Below are 21,603 nucleotides of genomic sequence, written 5' to 3' on the forward strand. Positions count from 1 at the left end.
TGGTAGCTCTTCAGTACTGGCAATGCCACCTAGAGCAGCGGCCACTGCTGGTACTGCAGGAGGCCCAATCAGAGGATTGGCGATGAAGACCCAGGAACAAGGTAAGTGGGGCAGGTTAACCGGGGCTTCCCTCTTTGGCCCCGACAAGGTGATGGAGGAGGGTTAGTATCTTGGGTAGGCTGGGGTCTTACTCCCTGTGCGGCCCATGCCTCAGACGGGTATCTCCATTGGGCTTGGGCTGTCCAAGTAGAAGGGACCCCCCCCCCACCAGGCTGCAGGATACCTGCCAGGGTTACCTAGTGAGTTGCCCAAGTGTTGCAGCACCTGGTTAAATACCACTGGCAGTGAGAGGAGGCCCGTAGTCACTAAAGTTCCTCAACTGGCTTCCGGGTGGGAAGGCTGTCTTTGCGTCTTTCCACTCTAGGCTTAATTGGGCTAAGATGGGAAGGCAATGGGGTTTCCAACCTGCACCTTCCCACCCAATTAAATGGGTCCCCTGCTTCCCAGTCTGCTTCTGGTGGGGAATAAAATTTCTTCCAATGAAACACATGCAACATATAAAGAAACAAAGGGAGACAACACACAACACAATAGTAACATTAAAAATAACAAACCAGTGAAAAGTATATAACAAACTCAAGTAAAATAGCTTTGCACACATGCAAAGTTTTCAAACTGGGTGAAGACAGAATTTTTAACAGTCTTCCACAATGGTTTAACAAATGAACCTAAAATACACACCTTTGACAAACAGTCTTGCTGTACAAGTGGTGCTGCCAACCCTGTTGCTGACTTCACAAGTATAGTCACCCAAATCAGAAACTTTAGTGGAAAACAACTCGAGTAAACTTGTTGAACCTTCATTTAAAATGAAACAGTCAGCTCCAGACATCAGCTCCCTGCCATCCTTCAGCCATTTTATAGAAAGTGGAGCAGTTCCTTGCACAACACTTCTAAACTGCACTGTAGAACCAGGTACAGTTTCCTGGGCTACAGGCTTTTCTATAAAATTTGGTGGCTCTAAAATTCAGATGGAAAAGAAGAATACAATTGGATCCCCATAGTACATAATTACATTGCGTAAAGCTTCAGTAAAATTAAAATGGCCAAGCTGCAACTGAGTATGAACTGCTTAACAAATTTTAAGCATATATATAGGCTGGATTTTCACTTCAGGGGCAAGAAACAGGATCCATGGCTGCTTCCAGATCTCGTACCCAGGGGCAACAGTCGATCATTGGGATTTTCAATAGGGCACCCCCTAAATTGACATGTAGAAAATTTCCCTGTTCAATTAAGGATGGTGGGCAGGCTCTCTATGCTGGCGAGCCAATCATAGGTCATCCAGCTTCAGTGGAGCAGCAGGTTGCAATGGATGGTAAGTAACTGGGAGTGTGCTTCAACATGGAGGCACAGTCACTATCATTTTTCAGAAGATGAAATAAAAAAGATATAGCTGCCAGCCCACCACTTTTGGGGAGCTTGGGGTGCTGAGCAGTGGCCTGTTGGTGGGATGGGATTGAAATTCCTCTATAGAGTAACCTTCAGCTTCACTCAGGCAGGCGAGGAGAACTAGACTTGCTTGGAGCGCCACCCCTCCAGCCTGCCACTGGGTGCTAGCTTCTTAGCAGTTAAACCCAGTTAAAGGTAAAAGCCCAGATACCCTCCTTTTAAGTGTGCTTAGAAAAGCTCTTAACAAATCTAATTGGCTACGCAATTCATGGGGGTGGATAGCCTTGGGTGCCCCAAACCCACTTTGGTAAAAATGGCCCGGGATCAGGAAACCGGCTTAGAATTGGGCACTGGTATTTTCAGGTCCTGTCCATCTCTGTTTCCACCCCTGGCAGGGCTTATGAATTCAGCGCTGTGTACGGCATCATGAAAAAATCAGAACTTGAACTAGTGCAGATAAATGCAAAAGCTATAATACGAATTGAAATGAAGCAAGTTCATTTTGCAAACCTGTTATTTTTAAGACACCACTGCATTCAGCACTTCCTGCTGAATTGGTTGCTTTGCAAATATAAGTTCCATGATCAGAAAACTCCAGTGCATTAACTTCCAATGTTGTTGTGTTATCTTGGCATAATACTTTGCATTTTTCACCAGATTTTATTATTTTGAAATCTTTATACCATGTAAAGCTCATTGGAAGAGAACCAGAAACTTTGCATTCCATATGTATGAAAGATCCTAAAACAGCATCCATTTTTCGTAATTTTCTTGTAAACAATGGGGGGATTAGTTGATCTGTCCAAGATAAAGTGACGAAAGCACAGCCAATCAACTTATAGCAAATATTTGTGAGTGCTCTAAATGAATAAAATCTACTGTGATTGTTTATAACAGGACATCATGATGTCAACAGCATAATCTTCAGGTTTATTAGGAAATATGTCCTCTGTGACCATTCGAAACAAAACTTATTTTAAACTCTGAACATGGCTGATCTGCCTACTTCCAGCATCCCTGGTCTCAATAAAAAAAGTCATAACAATAAGCGCTATTATATATGTGTATGGTCATTGCAATCAAGATTTCACTGTTCTGCAAGCACAATTTTGAAATAACACTGGATATATAACTTGGTGAGCTTTTAATGCAGATAAAACACTAACCTAATACAGTCAATGAAGCTTTACAGATGCTGGTCCCAAACTCATTCTTGACCTCAAAAGTATATTCAGCAGTATCATCATTGGAAACAGAAGGAATCATTAGGGTGACCATGTTATTCTTAAAGCTGAGCTTGTGTTTCCTGCTAGGTACAATTTCATTACCATCCTTAAAACATTTAACTTTTAGTTCTGGTGTACCAGTTACAGCACATTCCAGGTTGGCTGGATTTCCTGCGGTCACACTGAGTGACTGCGCTTGTTCTGTGAATTTTGCTGGTTCTATGAAGGAAAACAAACTCTCTTCAATATATTAGCGGTAAGAATCTCATTTTAGTTGACACACAACAAAGAATCTGAGTTCATTTGCGATTAGCAAAAACTTTGAAGTAGAAGCTAATGTCGCACTGACCTGCTACAAACAATGTGGCAAAACACTTCTCAGTTCCTGCATCGTTCTTGATATGACATGTATATTTCCCAGCATGATTTTCTCCAACAGTAGTTATTTGAAGAGTAGCAATATTATTCTCAAAAGATAATGATATATTATCATCCTCTTGGATACCATCTTTGTCTTTCATCCAAGTTACATTAATAGGCTTTGAGCCTCTTACTAGACATTGGAATACAACAGAATTCCCTGACAATGTTGTTATATTTTCAATCTTCTTTATAAATCCTGGGGGTTCTAGTTTAAAATAAATGGTAATATGAATATATTTCACATTTTTTAGTTATCATTTTAAAATGCTTTGGGGCGGAATCATCCCATATTTACATAAAGTGCGTTAGCGGGCAGGAAAAAGGACGTTTTACCCGCCAGCTGCAAGGGCAAATTTTTGTGCCGTTTCATCCCATTCCTGGCGCGTCTAGCCTCATTAATAATACATTCGTGGGAAACACGTCAGATCTCTGGCAGGCAGGCTTGGATTTGCCCGCCGAGCCATGGCTTCAGTGCTTCCCCACTCCACGCCCCATATTTAAAGTCACCAGAGCGCAGCCTACTTCATTGTTTACAAATCAGGGCTGCTCCAGGTGACAGATGGCCCCAAAAGCAGCAGCATCCAAATTTAATGATGCCTCTCTGGGCCACCTGCTGGATGCAGTGGAAGGCCATCACAATGTGCTCTACCCCGACTCTGGCTGCCGAAGGTCCACCAGAGTTACCAATCTGGTCTCGGAGGCGTTTGTAGCAGCAGTCGGTGCCACCAGGGCACAGAGAAGGTCAGTCATCCAATGTAGGAGGATGAATGCTCTCATCCATTCCACCAGGGTAAGTCAACCACCTCATCACTCTTAACACTCACAAACCCGCCACACATCCACAGGGTCTCACAACTCAAGGGACAACCCCATTAACTCTCACACACACCCTCGCATCTCCATCAGGCTCATATCCCCTCGAGCTTGTGGCCTCATCTTGTCCATGGCTCTGCTCACCACACAAACATTCCATGCAGTGCCATGTGTCCTGCTCACACTCTCTCCATCTGTTTTCATGCAGGAGAAGCTGACTCACAACAACAGAGAGATGTCCCAGACCTGGGGTGGAGTGCCCCGCATTCGGCCCCTCACACACTTTGAGGAGTGTGCCTTCGTATTGACTAGTGAGGAAGTGCGCCATGCCTGCGGCAACAGTAAGGTCGGTGTCAAGCACCCATGTGAGGACCCGGCACCACATCATCCCTCTCTCAAAGCAACTGTGAGTACTCTCTCTCCTGCTTTTGATTCTGTTGCCACGCACTAATTATCTCTACTTTGGTTCACAGGGAGCTCTGCCAAGCGACCAACACGCCAGCCAGTCTCTCAGCTCCATCCAGGTCCTCAACTCCAGCCAAGAGGACTCTTCATCCATTGAAGAGCTGGATCTAGCAGCCTGGAATATCCGTCACGGCGCTTACCCACACCCTCCACTAGCACAGACACGCACCTCGGACCTAGATCTAGAACAGGCCTGCATTCACAATCTGGTGATCACTACATAGACCCATGTCCGCAGCAGGTGGAGGCAGGTTCAGTCAAGGTCCTCAGCACTCAGAGGACTGATGGGGATGATACAGCTGTGAGGTCAGAGTCAGATGACGAGCCACTGGATTCAGCCTTCCAACTCATCATGGAGAGTCAGCAGAAGATGTGGGAACATCACACAAGGCTGTTGGAAGCCCTCAACAGAGTGGCACACGAGTCAGAGAAGTGTGTCTGCCTGCGCTCTGATGAAGTGGTGCCCACATGTATGAGTATGGAGGTCTCCATGGGAAGGATAGCGGACGCCATCCTGGACCCTGGTCCAGCAGAACATGGAGACCTGCACTCCATCACAGTTGACATGGGTCACTTCTTGCAGTGGCAACACAAGAGGGAAACAGGGCACCTCAACATCCCTCCTTTGCCTCAAGGAGTCAGGCCGGGGCCCTCGGGTACCTGAAGGGAGGAGGAGCAGCAGCTGGACACCTCTGGGTCATCCACTCAGGAATCTCAGCGGCTATCCGCTCCCTCAGAGTCCCCTTTTGCCTGTGACCACCTCAACCTTGTCCTTTGTCACCACAGCAGCTGGCCCACAGGGGGATAGCAAAGAAAGCCAGGGCCCTCAAGGCTTTGGCTCTCCACGAGTGCACACTGAAGTCATCACAGGCAACAGGGCCAACCATTGCACAGGCTGTCTCCACCTCTGGTGTAGATGTCAGGGCAGCACCTAGAAGAAAGTGTAGGCCTAGAAAAGTTAAGAAGTTCTGATCACAAGTGGTCACATGGGTGAACACATTTTGGCACTTTATAATCTGAAAATATATTCAATTTCGCTGAATAATGTGTAATGTCTTTCAGTTTCATTTACAGACTTCGGAAATCTTCCCCCTGCATCCCCCATTGCCCCCCCCACGCACTAGGTTCAGCAGCACGCAGCCAGACCATGAACGATTCTGAAGGGAATGGAGTGTATGGGTGGCAAGGCCTTTCGGAGCCTCGTGCGAGCATTCTCCCACGCACGTGGAGCCTTCATCCATCATGCTCATCTCGCTATTCTGAGCGATTTCAATGCTGCCTGCTGGAGTTCTATTTCAGTTCATCTGAGCTGACCTGCATCTCCACCCACCCACTGACTGCACTCCCATGCAGCACCTGTGCCCGTCCAATACAAAGCTCAGCTCAGTTTTGATTTTGACAGCCACGGTAGTTGTCAAGTTTCTCATCAGCACCCCCATCCTGTCCCCTCCCCTAGTCATCCATGTCCTTTTCCCTATCACTGTTGCATCACCTTCCACCTCCCCACCATCACCTACCAGCCAGAAACCTTTTTCTTTCCAGGATGTCCAGGTGAATATGCATGCTCCCTACCTTCCTGAGAATCCAATCCCCATCCACGTTGACCTTCCCGACCTCCTCCTTCCCACCCCCAGGGTCCATTTCTACCTCTGAGTCCCCACCAACCACCCTCGCCTCCCTTCTACTGCTATCGTCGCACCCTTACCCTCCCACCCTTCCGGCTCATTCTGCCCCCTCTCACAATCATTTCCTCCTACCACGGTCACCTCAGTTTGCTCCTGAACAGACAGTCATTGATTCCACAGGCCCCTTCTTTGCACATTACCATCCTCCAAAGCACTTATTCCCTCCTCCAAACATACTCCGTCCTCTATGCTTACTCCCTCCTCCCCCAGCACTCCTTCCCACCTCCGCAATCCTTCCTTTACACCTTTCTTCCCCCTTACACCTACCTCCCCACTTGCTGCATTCTTCCCCGTTATACCCTCTTCCCCCTAATATTCCCTTTTCCCCCTCCCAACTTCATCCCCCGGCACCTTCGTCCCCTCCTCCAAAACTCAACCCCGACATCTTTGTCCCCCCCCCCTTCCAACCTCATCCCCGCCCCCAACCTCCCTCTCTCCCCCACGGTACACCTTCCTCTCCCCCCACCTCGCTGATCATCCATTGCAGCCAAGATGTGATGTTCCGAAGCAGATCTGAGACATCAATGGAGATCTCCCACCTTCCGTGAGCTGCTTCATGGCAGAGCAAGAGAATCCACCCAGCATGCGATGCATATGTTCCTCCAGGATCCAGGTGCTGTAGGGCTCCAGCATCTTCTGCTCCACGGATGTCCATGATCTGAGCAAGTCCCGATTTCTGCATGCCACACTTGTCTAGATGTACACCGGGCAGGTGTGTTTTTCCGCCAGTATAACAGTAAATCAGGCATGGGGGGGATGATTCCAGTCGGGCCTTACTTTGCATCTCATTAGCGGGACTCAAAGCAGGTTCAAGTTGGTCTCCAGTGGAATTGGTGTTTCACCATGGCGGACACCATCGGAAAGCTGTGCTTTCACGCCGATGTGAAACCGATTTTTTGCTTCGCCATATTGTTCCCCCCTACCCTCCATGACACCAGATGCCAACGGGGCCGGAAAATTCTGGCCTCGACGTAAAAGAATGCTCCTATAAATAGCTGAGCGTGCATGCTCCATTAAATAATAAGATAACTGAAGTGGCACTAAGAACAGCAGAAGGAAAATACTTTCTTACAATATGCTGCCACTGACCTTTCAAACTGACTGTAGAACTGCAGGAACAACTCCCCACATCATTTTTTATTGTACACGTGTATTCACCAACATCTGATGTATCAGACTTTAGAATGGAAAGAGTGGCTGAAGAATTCGCAAAGACCATTTTGTATTTTTTGCTGAGTCGAATTTGCTTATTGTCTTTATACCACGTAACTTCAAAGGGAGCTGTACCGGTCACCTCACATTCAAGAGCAATATCACTGGTCTTAACTACATCAACAGGTTCAAGTTTCTTCATAAATGTGGGAGGTTCTAAAGAGCAAAACAATCTGGTTTAGTAAACAATCAAATGCCAAAAATTTAATCTCCTTTGGGGTAATATTTTACACACCTTTAACCAGAACCACAAAGTTGCAGCTATTACCACCAGCTTCGTTCTGTGCTTCACAGGAATATTCCCCACTATCTTCCACACTTGCATCACCAATCTCAAGAACAGCCACTGTGTTTTGAAATGATGTCCTGCATTTGTCACTGGATCTAATCTCAATGTTATTTTTGTACCATGTAACCGTGATATCAGGTGTACCAGTTATTTTGCACTCAAAACGTGCAAATTCTCCCTGTTTCAGTGTTGCTGAAGGAGGCAGCTTCTTAATAAAACTTGGAGGTTCTGAGAAAATTAAGCGCAATAAAGCTAAATATTGGAATTACAAACTAAATTTACGACTCTCAAACAATAGAAAAATCATCTGATAAAATTTACTCATCTTTGATTTTTTAAGACAACTAGGGAAAAAATTTAACACTTAAAAACGTTGCGTAAAACTTAATTTCTAATAAGACTGACAAGAATTACAAACCTTTGATGAAAACTTCAGCAGTACTTGTGACCGAACCAGCTTCATTGCTGAGATGGCAGCTATAAACACCAGCATCAGAAACTTTAGCTGAAATTAGCTCAAAGAAATGTGTTGTTTCTTCATTCCAAATGGAACATCTTGCACCAGGTTTCAATTCCCTATTAGCTTTGAACCACTTGACAAACAGTGGAAAAGTTCCTTTCACAACACTCTTAAACTGCAGAGTAGAACCTAGTACAATCGCTTGGGACATTGGTTCTTGTATAAAATTTGGTGGTTCTAGAAGTTAGTTAAGAAAATGTTGTTTAGTAAGATCAGATAAAGTAAAACTAAAACTTCTAATATTAGTTACATTACCCTTGCATTTTGGTATTGATCACTACATGTTAAAATATTCTAAGAAGTGGAAATATATATCATTTATCTAGATATTTTATTGCTGGAGAAGAAATAGATAATATTACAACTGGAAACCCAGCATTTGATACATCTTGAAATAGAAGTCGTTTGGAGTAAAGAGATCTTCAAACCTTTTACTGTCAAGAATCCCCTGCATTCACTACTTCCAGCAGTATTCGTTGCTTTGCATGAATAATTTCCACCATCTGTGATTTCAAGCTCTTTGATCTCCAAAAATGCGGTATTTTCTTCAAATGATATTTTGTATTTAAGGCCAGTTAATATCTCTTTATTATCTTTATACCAAGAAATGCTGATTGGTAGAGAACCAGATACTTTACATTCCATGTGCATCAATGTCCCCAGGATGCTATCCATTTTCTTTAAACTTCTTGTAAAGGATGGAGCAATTATTCGATCTGTCCAATAAAGAATAATAAAAATGGCTTGTCTGCTAAAATATCAACTCACTCCAACTGGTGGAAATGGGTGGTAATGGGGTTACAATAGAGGTGGCGAACTTCCCGCCCTGTTTCTGCACCACTACCAATTTTTCCCTGACCTTCCGCAAGGTGCCTGATGTGCACACCTGAATCAAGCAAGCCAGTCATTAATTTATGCAAATTGTGACCTTATGATGTGCTTCGAACTTTGTTGCAATTTCATGGGTTACTGAACAGGAGGCACGGTGTACACACTCTGCTCCATTACAACTAATGGTACAGCAGATGAGGCTCGAAAAACTAAGCACAAAAAATATTTTTGTAGGGTCAGGAGAATCGGGTGCTCTTCTAGGGTCCAGAAGAATAGTATGGGGCCTGCCAGCCTGGGCTCTCTGCAACCCACCCCCGTGATTTTTACCTCCTCTCTGAATCTACTGCTGAGCCAATGGATCAACCAACAGGCTACCTGATATTGTGCTAGCCCGCAGCCAGAAAATTGCAGAAGGACACCTGTTCAGGGCATGCAGCATGCTCGTAATATGATAATGAAGCTTAACACTTAAAATGCATCATGGACTGGGTCCTGTCTGAGGAATTGGACGGCTGGCCCCCTCGCTCCATCAACGGGATACTCAATAGTTAAAATTTACCCTTGAAATTTTAACATGTTTTACTAATAGTCCCTGTAATATGTCCCTAAAACCAATTGCACACATTTAGAAGACAATATGAAGACAAGAAAACACAAATATGTTATCAATACATTTAAAATATAACCTTCTCATTTGAAGTATTTTAAAATTGTACTGAGCTCTTCCCTCTCAGTTTCTTTTTTGAGATGTGTTATCAAAGGTTTCAACACATTAATAAACACCAACCTAGTACTGTCAATGAAGTTGTGCAGTTGCTGTGTCCAAACTCATTTTGAACTTCAAAAGCATATTCCCCACTGTCTTCTTTGTTAACAGACAGAACCCTTAGGATTGCCACCTTGTTCACAAAAGTCATTTTACATTTCCTACTGGATGTCAATTCGGACTTATTCTTGAACCATCTTACTTTCAGTTCTGGAGAACCAGCAACAACACATTCTAAAATTGCTGTGGTTCCTGAAGTGACACTTAATGGTTGTGGCTTTTCTATGATTTGTGCAGATTCTGCAAGAAAAAAAATCATACTTCCTCAATCAGTGACGTGAGGAATATTGTTTGCATGTTTAGCACTTATCTGAAACTCAAAAATGTCACATGTCTCATACTAACCTGTTACTAACAAAGTGGCAAAACATTTCTCTGTTCCTGCATCATTCACGGCCTGGCACGTGTACTTTCCACTGTGATTTTCTCTAACAGAGGTAATGTGAAGCGTAGAAATACTGTTCTCAAAAGATATTTTAATATGATCATCTTCTCTGATTTCATCTTTGTCCTTCATCCATGTAACAAATATGGGTGCTGAGCCTTCTATTTGGCTGTTAAAAATGGCTTCACTTCCAGATAACGTTGTAATGTTTTCAATCTTTTTCATGAAGAAAGGGGGTTCTGATTTAAAGTTAAGAGTTTTATTTGGTATAAAATCAGACACTCAGTATTCATTCATGCTAAAGCAATAAAACCAAGTAAGAATGAATTGCAAAATAGAATTATTGAAAACGTCTGAAAAGAAAATGATCAGCATTTGATAACTGACCTTTTAATCGGACTCCAGTAACGCAAGAACAACTTCCCACATCATTTGTTACTTCACACTGGTATTCACCAACATCTGAGTTATCAACTTTTTGAATAGAAAGACTAAATAAAGATTTTCCAATGAACATCTTGAATTTTATACTAGGTCGAACCTGCTTATTTTCCTTATACCAAGTGACATCAAATGGGCCAGTACCAGCCACTTCACATTCAAGATTGCTATCACTGCCTTTTACTATCTCAACAGGTTCGAGTTTCTTTCTAAAAGAAGGTGGTTCTAAGAAAAAGCAAGTAAAACAAAACAGTTTAGAAACTTATCAGACTGGAAAAACTTGTAAGAAAAATTGCCAAATTCAGTTTCAATATTATGTTTTATGACTACACACCTTTAACTGCAACTATAACATTGCAAATGTCAAAACCAGCTTCATTCTCTGCTCTACAAGTGTAATGTCCACTATCTTCGACACTGAGATCAATCAATTCAAGGACTGATAGAGAATCAACAAATGACATCCTAATTTTGTCACTTGACTGAATTTCACTTTCTTTCTTGTACCAGGTAATTTTGATTTCAGGTGAGCCAGTTACTGTACACTCAAGACATGTTGAGCTTCCTTTCTTCAATGTTATGGTACGATCTGGCTTCTTAATGAACTTTGGAGGCTCTATGAAATGAAAATTTACTGAAGTGACTGAGAAGAAAACCAAAGATTTTAGATGCACATAACTGAAGGTAATGTATATGCTAAACAAAAACTAATGATAACTAGTATGATCTCCAAATAATCACAAATATATTTTAATGAAAACGATCGATCTGTTTTGACTTCCGGTCAACCTTATTTTAAATACCACAAGATGTAATTCTTCAAATATTTTTACAATTCTCCTGAAAGATTACACGTTGACAGTTCAACACATAACTATCATATTGTGTACTATTGACACCTTGGAGCAACATCAGGAAATTCATGCTCATTCAAATATGAGAGTATTTTTAATATATTTTTTATAAACTAAACCAACAATCTTTAAGTAAAGAATGAAATTTGTTTAAAAATAAGTTGAGTCTATTAGGTTACATTTTACTAATTCTCCATATCATTTGAGAGGCAGCTGCCAGAATTCAGTCAGATTGGCACTTGTGTGTGCCAGCCATATGCCGATTAAGAGGCCCGCCAATGACCTCCCAAGTTTGGGTACAAGATGATAAAGAGTACCAAGAGACCCGAGTTCAGAGAAAGTTGGGCTAAGAGACGGAAGCGAGGGAGAGAGAAGAGTTTGAGAAGAGGATGTTCAAGAGAAAGGTTGAGAGAGAAAGATAAATTGAAAGAGAGAAAGGGGTTGAGATGGAAGGGGTTCCTGGGAGGAGGCTTCATAGAAAGCTTCCATTTTAAATGCAGACACAGGAGCTTAAAGTGGGAATGTAAAAATAAGGGAAGAATTCATTTGGTTTTAAAATGTGGACTAAATTGTGAATATGCACTTTGATTCAATTATACCCCTAAAGTCTCTAAATAAATTTAACCTGATGACATAAGACTACATTTGATCTTGAATCCCTGAGTGCAACTGGAAGAGAATAACTAGTAAATTTTAAAAAATCTTATATCCACAAGTACTTCCTGTCAACCTTTCAGATTATCAATTTCTATGATCATACTTATAATGGACACTAAGCCTGGTCACATATTAATTGCGTTCTCAATGGAAATACGAAAATAAGAACCGGGGCCCTGGGTGGTCATTCCTCCATCGATGTTGGAATAGAGGGGAGGCATTAGAAATGACGGGTGGGACTTGATTCCAGGATTCCAACCTCCATTCCTGTTGATGTTTATAGCCCTGGGATAAGGGTGTGGGTAGCTATCTCGCCCTTGCCTACCCTATTGTAGGGGTGGGCATTTTGGACCCCCCCTCCTGCTATTTTCATGGAGTTGGGTGCGCTTTGTTAAGTGAGATGCATTAGGATACCTTTCCTATTGGAAAAAGTGCTCTCATGCATTTAATATTAAACAAAGCACTGCTTGTGATCTCTAGTATAATAATCTGAAGTGATTTAAATGCCCTGGGTCCTTGTAAAATAAAAAACATCCACCAGCTGCTTTCAACTAGAGAAAAACATGCTCCATATGCTTCTGCTTTGATTCACAGGGCATCTGGCTTAAAAATGTTTTTTTTTTTTAGTTTCAATAGACTCCATTGTTTACATTTCCCAGGGTTTGTTATTATGACTGAGCCCATTGACAATGCATGGCTGAGTTTCAAGAGATCCAGAACCACTCACCTCAGCAGGGGGCTGTGTTCACATATTGCTTGACAGTTTTAAGAGGCTGTTAAAGGATTATCTGTCTTTGATATGGTTAGGGAAATAGATGTTTGCTTGTTTTCATAATAGATTGAGCACTTGATGGGATTTAAATTTTTGAATGGGTTCTACGAATGAGTTCTTTTAGTATGAAGTATGTTTGAGCAAGACCTATTTAGAATTGTTAGAAGCTTATTTTGTTTTCATCTCCAGTTCAAAGACATGGCTTCTGAGATCTGCTCATAGTGGATATTGTGTAAATGACTATGGAGAATACATGAAGGGGTCGTGGTGAATATGAAGACGCATGGTGAGTGTGAGGGAGCATAGATAGCGAATGTGGAGTGGATAAGACTGAGGGAGGTGAGAGATGAGGGCTGAGGGTTTGAGGGCCTGACATTCATCACTAAAGCAGTATCAGTGTCCCAGAAAACAAAGGTAGGCATTCTGGCCTGCCGGCCTGGCCATGCACCACCTCCATTGCTACCTCAGTCCTGTCCCCGGAGGTGGCAGGCTCAACTCCATCTCATCCCCACCTCCCTGAAACAAAAAATATGACCCAGTGTGTATAGCTTTAAAATGTCATTGAATTACATCAGTGCACTCTGGTCCAATTATTCCTCACCCTCTAAAGCAGCTTCACCTGAGGATAACACTTGGAATGTTAGTTACTAAGACCCTAAAATTCCACAGAGGTTTTCCTTATCTCCCATTGTAATTCCAGGAGGAAATTCTCTGGTAAAAACCCAGAGAAACTCTTTACACCATTTTTCTGGAGGTTCTGCCAGTCTCCAGTCATATAGCCAATAGGTGATAGAATTCCAATGGAAGTTCAGTATCTATATACTTACTTTTATAAGTGGATCCAGAAATTAAAGTTCCTTTTGTCACAACAACAGGAAACTGTGACTGAGTGAGAGATAACTGCAACTTCATCAGCTAACCACAGACATATTGAACTGTTTAAAAAGGTCCACTTCAAACAGGGACGTTCTTCAAAGAAAGGCATTAAAGATGTAAAGTGCTGGATTTTGATCAGATACTCATCAGACATTCAAAACCCCTGTGGAGGGCAAAATATCTCCATCTCCTGGTGATTTATATCTTGAAATGTGTCAAAAGTTTTGGAGATGCAAAGATCAAAAATGGGATTACTTGGTCTACAACAATGAATACAAGACATGCTAATTGAGTTCCCTTCTGGGAATACACATACCTGAGTCTAAAACTGGCTCTGACAAACAGAGAAAGATCAAGCAGGAAAGATCTCTATCTCTCTCTCTCTGAAGTTAAAAGAACATCTTCAAAAAAGTGTAGACCTGAACCAAGCCAGAGTGTCTTCAACAGAATGCAGCCCTGAACAAAGTCAACTCTGGAATTCTACCAGAAAGGACATAACTTCAAATGTAAAACAATCTATACCTCATGTACAAACAAACAACTAAATCACATATTCTTTTAACTTTTATTTGGACTCTAACTTTTCTTACTTCTGATATCTGTGTGTGTGTCGTTTCATCTTTTATTATTTATTCTCGGGTATAATTAATAAACTTACTCCTTTTTTGACTCAAGAAAACCTGGTTTGATTGGCTCCTTAATAAGAAATAAATACATTTGGATTGGAAACGGCACCCATGGGGAAAAGAAATTTTAAAAAACCTTTGTTGCGACAAACCAAGGAGGCTGAATAAAAGGAAGCCAGTTCACTCCTCCTCACCCGGTCGTAACAATTTCCATTGATTTAATTTTCAATTATATTTTGTTCTCTTCTTCACCCCACCACCCTTAATTGCAGGCTGTTTTAGAGGAACACACCACAAGGTACAATTGTCACTCAATTAGTTCCTGACTGTAGAACAATGCACTCATTGTTACAAATTACTCTGCCATTCCTTTTTACAATTAACACATGGTACTAAATTAATTTCATATTTTTGTTGCTCTGCATAATTTTCTTCAGTCTAGCCTTTAACAAGACCTGAATGCTTCATAGCAAGCTAATTTCTGCTCCCCATCATCACCATCTGGCATGGGAGAAATTATTAGTCAAGTAGTAGAAAGGTAGCAGCTTGATGAGTGCAGGAAGGCCTCTGGGAATTTGGTAAAGGAGCAAATTCAGTGTAGTGAGGGAGGAGATGCTGTTCTGGTCTTCTGCAGAACAAGGAGTGGTCTAAGAGAATGAGCCAGAGAGTACAAGATCTGAGAGCTAAACCAGAGGGATTAGGTGAGCAGATAGGTGATTTGTTGCTGAGTTTTAAGGCTTTTTTCTCTCTCTAAACTGAGGCAGTAGTTTAAACTGGCATTGGGGAGATATAAGGATTGTATTAGATTTATAGCTTTACTAGTTAAACTCCATAATATAACCATGGATAAATGTTACATGATATTTCTAAAGCTGAAACCTAATTAAGTGAAACACAAAGTTGCAGGGCAGATGCATTGCAGCTGTTGCATGTGGCTGCTAATGAACAGCTGTGTGATCCATGGCAACCACATCTGCAAGTGTCTGCAGCTCAAGGAACTTTAGCAGGGTCCGGAGGGTGTGACTCCAAGGGAATCCAGGAGGTAGCCTCAGCTCTTGCAATCATTCAGCAAATTCAACATTCTTGCAGCTTGTGTGAAAGAGAGTAGGGACCACAGGGAGATGAGCAAACTGACATGAGGAAAGTTAAAGAGAATGGGCAAACATGAAGATTGAGATGAGGAGGAAGACTGCTTTCCACTGGTCTTACTCACCTGCTTATGCCTCTCTGCTTTTTTGTAAAACTATCCTTAGTTAATACATTGTTCAATAATTGCTCTTCCCATCATGCTTCAGTGTTGCCTCTCCTTTTCTCAGCAAAGCCAAGCTCAATCTATCCTTTCTGCTTATAAATTTCTTAATTGATGATTGTCCACTCTCCTGTAATCTGTCTTGATATTTCATCTACACTGCTTCACTGTTTTTCTCCCAAGGTACCTGCTTCTTAGTTTTTACATCTTTCTAATTCTTGCTGATCTTGAAACATTTTATAATTGCACATCAATTCTTTTCTAAGCATCCTCCCTTTCATTGGTTATATTGCATTCTGGCTTACCACATGGCATATTGTCCAAAGCAACTTGGCATATCAACAGAAAAGCCTAAAATGATACTTACATTCAGAATCAAACCTGAATCAGACCTCTATTCTATCCACAACTGCAACAGTAATTAGATAAAATAGCATCAATATTGCTTTATAATGCTTCTAATCTGTAATATTCCATCTCATTGCTACATAATACAAATCACCTTGAACATAAGTAATCAAAAATGCTTGACTACATAGGCCACTCACCTCTTAGAATTATGGATCATGCAGCCTGAAGTCAGCTAGAGAATTCCTTTTTAGTAAAGCACTCCCCAATGCTATCCTACTTAAACAATGCTCAATAACAGGAGTCTCAATATTTTGTCTTTAAGGGGGAATTACATTCAAGTTACAAGTTAAGTTTAACTTAAGTTTGGATCTACATCAATCTACTGATTCAAGCTGAGATTCAAATTTAGGATTTATCCACCAAAGGAGTAACAATGAGAATCTTTCTAAAACCTCAAGACTTGTGAAATTCAAACAGGACGAAGCAGCTGAATAAGAAAAACAAGTGTAAATGAAAACTGATTTCCCTGGATCTCACACACTGTGCCTTAATTTGGCCCCAATAGTTCTAATGTATATTTGAACAGCCACTTTCCAAACAAAAATCATTGTGACTTACTGACATGTCATGACATAAAAACCAAAACCTTTGGAACTAAAAGAAAAATCACATTTTTCATTGCTTTCAAAGAAATAAGACAAATGCATTAGCATTGAAGAAAGATTCAGGTTGACCATAGGAAAATAGAATGAAACAACAAATAAAAAGAGACTTAAAAGCTATAAGAGAAAAAGAGCTATCAAATAAAGATATATGTTTTGAAGAAAGAAAGTAAAGTGAAACTCTGTACAATTTTGCATAGAAATATTATTAAGAAAATCCACACCTTTGACAAAAAGATTAGCAGCACACGATTCTGTGCCAACTTCATTGCTGACTTGGCAAGTGTAGTCACCCGCGTCAGAGACTTTTGTTGAATGTAGTTGTAGCAAACTTGATGAGCCTTCTTTTGAAATGTAACATGAATTACTAGACGTTAACTCCTTATTGTCCTTGAACCATTTTATTTTCATTGGAGGTGTTCCGCTCATAACACTCCTAAACTGCACTTTGGAACCAGGCACAACATCCTGGGACAATGGTTTCATAGTAAAACTTGGAGGCTCTAAAATTACCAGAGGAAAATTGCAGTCATTATGGCAAGAAAATAAACGGGAAATAGACTTTGAAAAATATGGCAAAATAAGTGAGTCCAACAATAACTATGTAAGTGTAACCTATGGTATTTTCAGCATGTTTGTCAATATAACAAATTAAGATGGACAACAATTGATGTTTGTGATAACTAAAAAGATACTAGACTAACTAGTTAATTCATGTATGCAATTAAGAGATTGAAGGCAACATTTCCAACCTTTCACAGTTAAGACACCGTTACTTTGATCAGTTCCGGCAGCATTTGTTGCTCTGCAAGTGTAAGTTCCATCATCTGTCGACTCTAGTTGATGAATCTCCAACTGTGCCAAATTATCATGATAAGAAAATTTGTATTTTTCATTAGCTGTTATCTCTTGATTGTCCTTATACCAGAGCACACTCATTGGAAGAGAACCAGAGATCTTGCATTCCATCTTAATAAAAGAGGTTTTGATGCCATCCATATTTTTTAAGTTTCTTTTAAACGACGGTGGAACTATGCGATCTGTCCAACATATAGTAGGAAAGCAAATGCTATAATTTCTTCCAAAATATTTGCCATTTCTTTTAAATATTATAGTAAATACAACGAAATGGAAGAGTAAGAATACCAACCCAATATTGTAATAGAAGCTTTGCAACTGCTACTACCAACATCATTCGCAACCTCACAAGTATATTCACCACTATCCTCCTTCTCGGTAGTCCGAATCTTTAAACTTGTAAGCTTTTTAGTAAGACTGATTTTATATTTTCTACCAGTCACCAACTCTGTGCCGTTCTTAAACCATCTGGCTTTCACTTCTGGTGTTCCTGTAAAAGTGCAGTCTAGTGTTGCTGGCTCTCCTACAGTTACACTAATAGATTCTGCTTTCTCTATAATATTTGCAGGTTCTGTGACAAAAGAAGAAGGTTAGAAGACAAGAATATAAGAAACAAGAATAGGCCATTTTGACCCTTGTAATTTTCTTTCCCTGAGCCAAACTATTGAATCTATAACAGAACTAGGCACATAATTCCACAACTACTCCTTGCAAAAACCACACTATTCATAAATGCTTTTCTCAATTCCTGAAAAATTCTGCTTGCACAACTGTTCAATTTCTCATTTAACATATACTCAACCAACTCTTTATTTATTTAATTAATGGCATGCATTGGCAATTTTGTGAGTTTACATCTAAAAATTCTTTCAGCCATTTTTTCTTTTGATCACAGCTTTGCATCAACCATATCAACTTCATATTAACTTAAAACAAAAACAGAATTACCTGGAAAAACTCAGCAGGTCTGGCAGCATCAGCGGAGAAGAAAAGAGTTGACGTTTCGAGTCCTCATGACCCTTCAACAAAACTGTTGAAGGGTCATGAGGACTCAAAACGTCAACTCTTTTCTTCTCCGCTGATGCTGCCAGACCTGCTGAGTTTTTCCAGGTAATTCTGTTTTTGTTCTGGATTTCCAGCATCCGCAGTTTTTTTGTTTTTATTCATATTAACTTAATCAGTTATTCTCAGGATTCCAACTATTATTGCATTATATTTTTTTTTATTTTCTCTATTCTATGGAGAATGGTTCAGAAATTGCTGGAATGGCATAGCTTGGAGCAACTACCACGAGTTTGATTTTTTTCCCCCACATCCTTCATATTTTTGCGCTATAAATTGCTGGAAATGCAAATTGATAATTATACAGTGATGTCAATGGGGCAACTGCATTCAATGACTTGTCTCATTGAATTACATTTAAGGATAATTAAAGAAACAGAACAAATGATGCAGTGGGAACTAGAGTGAACTAAAGGCAAATTAGATACAAAATCAGAATCAAACAGATGAAAAGAAAGGTTGAATTAGGAGAGCGATTGAAAAAAGAGTGAAAGCAAAAGTGAGAAAAAAATAAAATGGAGCATTTAAAAAATCTCTAAAAATAATTAACTACCTGCAGGTGTGAGATTTGATCATTTCAATTGTTCACTTTCTGGGCTTCAAAGGTTGAGGTTTCAAATCAGATAAATCACATAACTCACAATGTCCAAGCCCAAAACGTGCATGGCAAGACTAATTTATATGCACGCTGCAAACCCAGCAATTTCTTGTCACTTGTGGAGAGTGACAACAAGCCCTCATTTTGGTGAGGCCAATGAAGGAGCACTGCAAATCATCCAACAATTTGTGGCAACTTGCAGCTACTGGATTATTTCTTCCTTGCCACAAATTGCTGGGTTTTATACACACTAATAATGGTATGTGACATTAACTCATTATTATTTTTCCAGTTATTTCTGGCCCCTAATTTTTTTGAAGACTTTCTTTATGGTTGAAACATTTCAGCACATTCTCTGCATTATTTGCTTCAACTGCTTACAAACAGCCTTTATGAAATTAAAATAAATTAAAACATCTAAAAGAGTTAAGTTTTTTTAAAAATAGAGTTTTAACAAACGTTAATCATTTTTAAACCAACCTTTCACTAGCAAATTTGCAATACATTTTATGATTCCTGCATCATTCTTCGCCTGACAAATGAACTTCCCACCATGATGTTTTACAACAGGATCAATTTGCAGTGTAGCTACATCATTCTCAAAAGATATTTTAGTGTTATCATCTTCTGTGACATCATCATTATCTTTTTGCCAGGTTATGGAAATTGGGCTTGCACCTTTCACAGTGCACTGAAACGTAGCAGCAGTTCCCAAAAACGCAGTAACATTTTCAATCTTCTTAACAAATGATGGAGGTTCTGTTTTTAAAATGAAACATTATAAATATTGGATTTTGTTGATTAATCATTTCAAAATCAACTGATAAGTATTATGAAAAAAATTAACGTGGAAAGTAATTTAATGGAAAAGAAACAATTGCTCGGTCTTTACTAACCTGTCAAAGTCACTGCAGAACTGCAGGAACAGTCTCCCACTTCATTTGATACCGTGCATTGATATTCACCAACGTCTATGGTATCAAATTTAAGAATATGTAAACTAACTAACGAGTTTTTACTGATTGCCTTGTACTTTTTGCTAGGCCTAATTTGCTTATTGTCCTTATACCAAGAAACATCATATGGGGCTGTACCAGCCACTTCACACTCAAGAATGACGTCAGAGGCTTTGAGCGCCTTAAGAGGTTCAAGTTTTTTTCTGAAAGATGGAGGTTCTATAAAGGAACAAATAACAAATTCAATCTAAAATATATCACCTTACACTTAGATACAAAGCTTTAAATGTCAGAAATAGCTTGTTAATGCAGCCTAAATTTGTGAAATTAGAAGATATCTTCACAGACCTTTAATTGTTACAGTAACACTGCAACTCTCAGTACCAACTTCATTCTTAGCTTCACAACTGTATTCTCCACTGTCTTCCACATCACCATCAAGAACTTCAAGAATGGCCACACAGTTAACAAATGACATTCTGTATTTCTCACTGGGATGAATTGGCTTGTCTTCCTTATACCAGGTAACATTAATTTCAGGTGTGCCAGTCACTTCACACTCAAATTGAGCTGAATCACCAATTTTCAATAACTTTGATGGTTCTAGTTTCCGTAAAAACACTGGCGGTTCTATAAAAATCAGGTTGTAATAAAGAATGAACTTAAAAGACATTCATAAATGAAGACAAGAAGATAAAAGCATGCATGGCACTTAACTTTAAATCCTCTACAACGCTAGCGATATCTTAATAGAAAGAACAAAGAAACTGTTAAGAATATTGAATGCAACTAAAGAAAAAAACATATAAAAAAAGAATCACCTTTTACAAAGAGGTTTGTGGTACAGGAAATTGTTCCAGCATCGTTGCTGATTTCACAAATGTAATCACCCTTGTCAGAAGGTTTCACTGAAAATAGCTCAAGAAAAGTTGTAGAAATATCCTTCATAATGAAGCAGGCGCCACCAGTCACAAGCTCTGTGTTACCCTTGAACCATTTCATTGACATTGGAGGTGTTCCATTCACTACAGTCTTAAACTTCACAGTTGAACCAGGTAGAACATGCTCAGATGCAGGCTTCACTATAAAGCTTGGAGGCTCTAGAAGAATTCAAAGAAAAAGCATATGAATAATGCATAATTAATTTAAAGTATTGAGCAAGAAAGCTTCTCCCCCCCATTTCATTCTTCCATTTTCATTTACAGTGATTAATGTTGGGGTGCAGTGCCACCACAACATTACAGTACTGAGTAAGGGCCTTTTAAACAGCCTTCTTTGGCACCCAGCAGCCCCTGTGGCTGCCTCCACACACTTTCTGGAAGCACTGGACCCCACTCTAGGAATCAACCTGCCCCCACCTGTGAAATGAAAATCTGACTGTCTGGGGGACTTTCTCCTCATCTGGTTTGCAATGTTGGAAAATTTCCCGACTCTATGCTCCTGACACGGGAGCGAAAATCGGACTCCAATGGCAGAATTTTCACTAGGCGGGCGGGCGTGTGCTTGGTCTGCTC

General features: G+C 40.4%; 1 protein-coding gene across 1 annotated transcript in view; it reads right to left on the reverse strand.

Moving 5' to 3' along the window:
• The window catches only part of ttn.1 (titin, tandem duplicate 1), a 685,821-nt gene that overhangs the window by 256,262 nt on the left and 407,956 nt on the right, over positions 1–21,603 (reverse strand). The window contains exons 77-95 of the mRNA XM_041201521.1: positions 20,911–21,189; positions 20,438–20,719; positions 20,030–20,308; positions 19,614–19,892; positions 17,766–18,044; positions 17,368–17,655; positions 16,840–17,118; positions 10,903–11,184; positions 10,515–10,793; positions 10,088–10,366; positions 9,704–9,982; positions 8,514–8,801; positions 7,984–8,262; positions 7,512–7,793; positions 7,154–7,432; positions 3,028–3,306; positions 2,619–2,897; positions 1,963–2,250; positions 742–1,020 (exon numbers count right to left, since the gene is read on the reverse strand). Coding sequence (XP_041057455.1) covers positions 742–1,020; positions 1,963–2,250; positions 2,619–2,897; positions 3,028–3,306; positions 7,154–7,432; positions 7,512–7,793; positions 7,984–8,262; positions 8,514–8,801; positions 9,704–9,982; positions 10,088–10,366; positions 10,515–10,793; positions 10,903–11,184; positions 16,840–17,118; positions 17,368–17,655; positions 17,766–18,044; positions 19,614–19,892; positions 20,030–20,308; positions 20,438–20,719; positions 20,911–21,189 — 5,337 coding nt within the window. The remainder of the gene's footprint in view (positions 1–741; positions 1,021–1,962; positions 2,251–2,618; positions 2,898–3,027; positions 3,307–7,153; positions 7,433–7,511; positions 7,794–7,983; positions 8,263–8,513; positions 8,802–9,703; positions 9,983–10,087; positions 10,367–10,514; positions 10,794–10,902; positions 11,185–16,839; positions 17,119–17,367; positions 17,656–17,765; positions 18,045–19,613; positions 19,893–20,029; positions 20,309–20,437; positions 20,720–20,910; positions 21,190–21,603) is intronic.

This window comes from Carcharodon carcharias, chromosome 12 (assembly GCF_017639515.1).
Source record: "Carcharodon carcharias isolate sCarCar2 chromosome 12, sCarCar2.pri, whole genome shotgun sequence".
In the NCBI taxonomy this organism is placed as follows: domain Eukaryota; kingdom Metazoa; phylum Chordata; class Chondrichthyes; order Lamniformes; family Lamnidae; genus Carcharodon; species Carcharodon carcharias.